This window comes from Orbicella faveolata, unplaced genomic scaffold, assembly GCF_042242905.1.
Source record: "Orbicella faveolata isolate gen_17 unplaced genomic scaffold, um_ofav_v1 contig_27, whole genome shotgun sequence".
Lineage (NCBI taxonomy): Eukaryota > Metazoa > Cnidaria > Anthozoa > Scleractinia > Merulinidae > Orbicella > Orbicella faveolata.
Window position 1 is genome coordinate 7752196 of NW_028301555.1, and position 6107 is coordinate 7758302.

General features: G+C 39.6%; 2 protein-coding genes across 2 annotated transcripts; both read left to right on the plus strand.

Moving 5' to 3' along the window:
* The first annotated feature begins 15 nt into the window (after positions 1-15).
* Positions 16-1293, plus strand: LOC110040872 (serine hydrolase-like protein). The gene has a single exon (XM_020746142.2). It carries the CDS (start codon positions 35-37, stop codon positions 977-979), a length of 945 nt encoding a protein of 314 aa, XP_020601801.1. The 5' UTR covers positions 16-34; the 3' UTR covers positions 980-1293.
* A 635-nt stretch (positions 1294-1928) lies between these two features.
* Positions 1929-4622, plus strand: LOC110040846 (serine hydrolase-like protein). Its single transcript, XM_020746115.2, has one exon. It carries the CDS (start codon positions 2733-2735, stop codon positions 3675-3677), a length of 945 nt encoding a protein of 314 aa, XP_020601774.2. The 5' UTR covers positions 1929-2732; the 3' UTR covers positions 3678-4622.
* Positions 4623-6107: the final 1485 nt, after the last annotated feature.

The following is a 6107-nucleotide window of genomic DNA, read 5'->3' on the forward strand; positions in this document are numbered from 1 at the left end:
GGGCAGGGACTAGGGCGAGTTAGAGCAGTCCAATATGACGGCCGAAGACTTTTGCAATTCTTATAACGAAATTTCCTTTCAAGCGCCTTGGGGAGTTATTGCAGCAAAAGCATGGGGAACGGAAGATGGTAAGCCTTTCCTTGGGCTGCATGGCTGGCTAGACAACGCTAACACATTTGACAGCATAGCTCGCTTGCTTCCTGAAAACATTCGATTTGTTGTAATGGATTTCCCGGGACACGGCCTATCTTCTCATCGATGGCCTGGAATGCCGTATCTCCACTTCGAATATGTTGCTGATGTTAAGAAAGTTGTCTCTCAACTGGGATGGGAGAAGTTTTCTATCATATCCCACAGCATGGGAGCATTTGTGGCATCGCTGTATGCGGGGACATTCCCAAATGAAGTAGAGAATCTTGTCTTGATTGAGTATGGTGGTTACCCTGCTAGGAGCGCAGAGAAACCCGACTTTCGGTTAGCTAGATATGCAGCTGGAATGGCGAACATGAACCCAAGACTTCCCCGCGTTTATGAAAGCGTAGAAGCAGCGGCTGCCAGGCGAGAAGAGCCATCTTTGAATGGTAACACTTTACGTAAACATGATGCGTTGTTAATAACAAAGAGAGGAAGCACCGCCACCAAGGATGGTGTTGTTTTTTCGCATGATCCAATGATTAGAGAATTGGTCTTACCTTTTTTTCCACCTGTATTCTCTATATTACTAGTTCTGTCCAAGATCAAGTGTGCAGTGTTGATATTAGAAGGTTCAGATAGTCTCCACTTGGAAGAGAAAGGTCAAGAAACTCGTCTTGAAAAGCTCAGTGCCATTTGCCAGCATGCAAAGTTCAAGATGTGGAAGACCCTTCAAGGAGGCCACCATTTGCATCTTGATAATCCTGAACAAACTGCACTACAAATCAAACAATTCTTAGCTCTTTGTGAATCCCAAGATTGTGATTTGCACACCAGCAAGCTCTAGTACTTAGATATTGTATATGTAGAATGAAGGCAATGTAGCCTTTTGAAGACTAATTCATAGCTATTTTTTTTAGAATAATAGATTATTATAGACTACCCATTCTTTTGCGAACTGCTCGAAAATACAGTTTCATTTTTGTCCAGTTCGACTACTCACCATAAAGCTTAGAAAGTAAGAACACCTGGAAATTATTGGTAAAAGTTTACAGTTGTTAGATCTTACCACAAATGCAACTGGACATGTTATAAGAAACAACAGAAATGTCATGAAATCTCAATGCAAGGTAACCAAAGAAATCAAACTTCAACCAACAATAGTCTTCCATCAGTGATTACAACTTTTACAAATGAAATTGGGTTATCCACCCATTACTACCCTGCAAGCAGAGCGGCTTTCATCTTTCCTAGATAAGGTCTATCTAGGAAAGATAGAAGTGGCTCACCCTCAGGGTAACGCTCAACATGCAGTGGCGAACACATTGGGGAACAGACTAAGTATACAAGAACAGTGAAGATATCTATGAAAACTCAGGGTCAGTATTGACCACTGTCAATGGAAACAATGCAAAAGTCTGTTGTATCATTATGTATTGTTGCTTCTGCTATAGTCGACGAAAGGCCAAATCCTTGTGAGCTTGTTTTAAACCTGATGTGATATCTTTAAACTACAACATTCTATTTCTCCAAATTAGCTTGTGGAACGTGAGAGAAGCTGCATTGTAAACAAAACTCTCAAATGCACAAGGGGAAGGCTGTGAAATTGTTCTATAGCTACCACATTGTTACACCTTAAAAGCTTGTGTGCACCTGTTGATTTATTCACTGGGTCTGGTTTTACCCTTCATACTGGGTATTTTTGAAGATTTACTGATTTTATTTTTACAAATACAGTGGAAACCCTCATGAGCAGACACTCTTGGGACATGCAAAAAACTGAAAATGGCCACTTGCTTGAAGTGATCCTCCTAAGCGGCCACCAGTACCCTGGTGTGACGGATAGCCCTCAAACTTGAAAGTGGAACCTTAACAACGTTATTACACCCCACAAGCTTAATAAAAAAGCAACAATTTGCTAGTTTTGGGTCACAAATTCTAATCACCTTAAAAGCTTGATCTCAATTGCAAAAATAGATGGACCTTTTTACGACTTTTACCTATGTCACACTTTTCCGATTTTTACATTCAAACCAAAACTAAACTTCACAGCTCAATTTATCACGCTGAATTTAGTTAATATGTGAAGTTTCATAAGAATCTGTTGCAAGCTCGTAAAAATATATGACCCCTAACTTTACATTTTTTACAATGGAATCAGGAGCAGCTCCTGAATGGAATACAATTCTTTGTAAAATCAGGGGTGGATCCAGGATTTTTCTTAGGAGAGGATGCACCACTAAGGAATGGCATCACACCAATAAACCACATAGTCAATTTTTTTGCAGAATACCAGTTTTAATAGAAAGCTGCATCTCATCCAGGGGGGTGGGGTTGCGCACCCCCTGCACTCTTGCCCTAGATTTGCCCCTGCATATTTTTATGAATTTGAGACGGATTGTTATGAAACTTCGTTGATTTTTTTAAATTCGGTATGATAAATTGTACTGTGGAGCTGATTTTTTTGTTTATTTGAAAAATACGAATTACGACAAATTGTTGATATTGCGTGACACCGAAGAAAAAAGCCATTACGTAACACGCACCCTCGTTTCCACTCTAATGAGGAACAGACTGGGGCGAGTAAACGTATATTCAATATGGCGAACGAAGAACATTTAACCAATTCTTATAAGGAAATTTCCTTTCAAGCGCCTTGGGGAGTTATTGCAGCAAAAGCATGGGGACCAGAGAATGGTAAGCCTTTCCTAGGACTACATGGCTGGCTAGACAACGCCAACACATTTGACAAAATAGTTCGTTTGCTGCCTGAAAACATTCGATTTGTTGCGATGGATTTCCCGGGACATGGCCTATCTTCTCATCGATGGCCTGGAATGCCGTATCTACACTTCGAATATGTTGCTGATGTAAAGAAAGTTGTCTTTCAACTGGGATGGGAGAAGTTTTCTATCATATCCCACAGCATGGGAGCGTTTGTGGCATCGCTGTATGCGGGGACATTCCCAAATGAAGTAGAGAATCTTGTCTTGATTGAGTATGGTGGTTACCCTGTTAGGAGCGCAGAGAAACCCGACTTTTGGTTAGCTAGATATGCAGCTGGAATGGCGAACATGAACCCAAGACTTCCCCGTGTTTATGAAAGCGTAGAGGCAGCGGCTGCTAGGCGAGAAGAGCCATATAATGGTAACACTTTACGTAAAGATGATGCGTTGTTAATCACAAAAAGAGGAAGTACAGTCACCAAGGATGGTGTTATTTTTTCGCATGATCCAACTCTTAAAGAAAACCACTTCCCTTTTTTACCACCCCGGCTCTCTTTAAACCTTATTCTTTCCAAGATCAAGGGCGCGGTGTTGATATTAGAGGGTTCGGATAGTCAAGACTTACTTGAGATAGGTCACGAAAGTCGCCTGGAGAGGCTCAGTATTATTTGTCAGCATGCAAAATTCAAGATGTGGAAAACTCTTCTAGGAGGCCACCATGTTCATCTTGATAATCCTGAACAAACTGCACAACAAATCAAACAATTCTTAGCTCTTTGTGAATCCCAAGATCGCGATTTGCACACCAGCAAGCTGTAGTAGATACAGCAATAGCCCACGTATAAGAACCTGAATTTTTCAATTTAGCCTAAATAGGTTCTTATATAAATGGTACTTAAAGCAAATTTAGGCTACCAAGGTTCTTAAAATAGGTTCTTATATTTTCATATGAATTTCATCTGAATATACTATATATATATTATAAATATCATCTCATAATACAGTATAAATCATTTATTTGTACTGTAGAGCAATGCCTATAGGCAGTTCAGTCCAGGTACAGTATATGTCCTTAACAAAACATAACAAAGAAACTCATGTTGAGAAGCTGAGGCATTACCCATTGGTAGCTTACGTTGTTTTGATATTTTGCAATTATTTATTTTCATTGGGATATATTTTGATATTTTACATTTAATGTTTTGTGATTCTCACAGAGATGGAGATGGTCAGAAAGCTTTCTTTGATACCGTAGTAGGGTACAGTACTTGCAAATACTTGGGGAATTATTTGAATGGCAAACACAGTAGACATACAACACGGTACTTAAGCTTGAAAGAAAAAAAAAGTTATGTCAAGTTACTTTTAAACAGATGATGATCTTAATTCAGCAGTTTCTACCTATACACTTTTACAGCAACCCCACTGATAAGAACCTAACTTAAAATGTTAGCCTTAATAGGTTCTTATGTGGAGGGGGCTTAAAATGAAAATTTTAGCCTAACAGGTTCTTAAAACCCAGGTTCTTATATGTGGGCTATTACTGTATTGCAGATGTACTACCTGTCAGAGAATACTTCATTTTTTTTTTTTTTTAGAATAATAAAAATCATGATAAACTACCCATTTTTATGTAAAATGGTCGCAAATAAATATCAACTGACCAATGTTTCTTTTAAAAGACTCAGTTTCAGTTTTGTCCAGTTTGAAATAAAGCTCGGAAAGTAGCAACGCTCCATTAAACTCATCGCCAATTGCAAATGATCCCAGGACTGCAAATGATCTCAGGACTGCAAATGATCCCGGACCGCAAATGATCCTCTAATTGGACCGCAACGCAAATGATCCCCATATTGAGCAGCAAATGATCTCGACCAAAAATATGGAATGGCATGGATTTATATCAGAGGAAGGTGAAAAATATAAATTATACAAATTTCACCCCAAAAAAACACGTGTCATCATTTTAAAAGAAATATTCCGCACGTGTTTTTTTGTTTTTCATTAACTGAGAAAAACACTTATACCAGTAAAAAAGCTTCCGACAACAGTGAATCACCGAAGAGTAGGAAGTGGGAAATGCAGGACTTGCATATCGTTAGCTGCCAACCCAAGATGGTCACTGTCTATTCCATGACATGAATGACCAGCTAATTGACCTCGAAAGAGTATATTGCTCAGTCCCACAAAATTGCGCTCTGACTCGGTCAGTAAACTCCAAACTAACCCAGCCAACCAGGACGGAACTAATTTCAGTGAATAGAGCAATCTTGAAGCACGGGACATCTATCTCCGTAGAATGACTATGGCTGGTGAGTGGGGTGACTGGACTGCTTTATGGGCCGCAATTAACAATCTCGTAATCCCAGTGGCGATAGTAACAAGCTTAGGAGAAAATAGGCTCGATTACCAGGAAAAACAGGATTGAATGTCACCTAGTTAGGCGACTGTCAAAATGAAGCTGGCACAAGCCACCTGAGATATGGCCTTGTTTGGCCATGAAGCTGAGCTTCATTACCATAGCCTGGAGCCAGTGACTTTCAAAATCCCCAGCTACCATTGCCTGGAAATTAAAGCAAAAGCACAGCCAAGAAAGAATTTCAGAATCTAGATGAAAATTCGAGAGCTGCACACAAGGTGTTTTACAGGTCTATTCAGGTCTACTAAGGTGAAAACGTCTTCTGTGATAGTACTTTACGGTTGCATTTTAGTTTGAAACTTAAGCCACAGCGCCACGTGTTGGACGAAAGCTTATTATTCTAGAGCATTGAGTTCTTGTTGCTGTTGTTGCTGTTGTTGCCCTGATCCGGCTGACGTTAATGGAATGATAAAATTGGATTTTAGTATAACACCGAAATATCAATGTATGGCTTAGGAAGCACATGTAATGTGTGTTGGTTTGAAAGACCGCCCGCCAACATTGTCTTAAAGGAGCTCAGTCACGGTGTTTTGTCTTTTTTTGTTTTGGCCACGTACAAAATCTCCTTTAAATGGAAGGAAACCTGAAAATAATAGTTTACTAAGACAGAAAAACATCAAAGAGATGATAATAAAGTATAAAGGAACAAGGATGGCCAAGGATGGCGAAAATTGACACGGATTGCAAACGACGGCTAAACTTTTCAAAATGAGCAAACCGTGACTGAGTTCCTTTAAGACAAACTTTTTTTCATGGCATGCAATTTCACCAGTTGTGCGAATCGTTTGAGTAGACTAAATCCCTTACAAATTAAGATAGACGTTCACCAC

Coding starts and splice junctions, on each gene's coding strand:
- LOC110040872 (XM_020746142.2), top strand. CDS start 35: ATGACGGCCGAAGACTTTTGCAATTCTTATAACGAAATTTCCTTTCAA.
- LOC110040846 (XM_020746115.2), top strand. CDS start 2,733: ATGGCGAACGAAGAACATTTAACCAATTCTTATAAGGAAATTTCCTTT.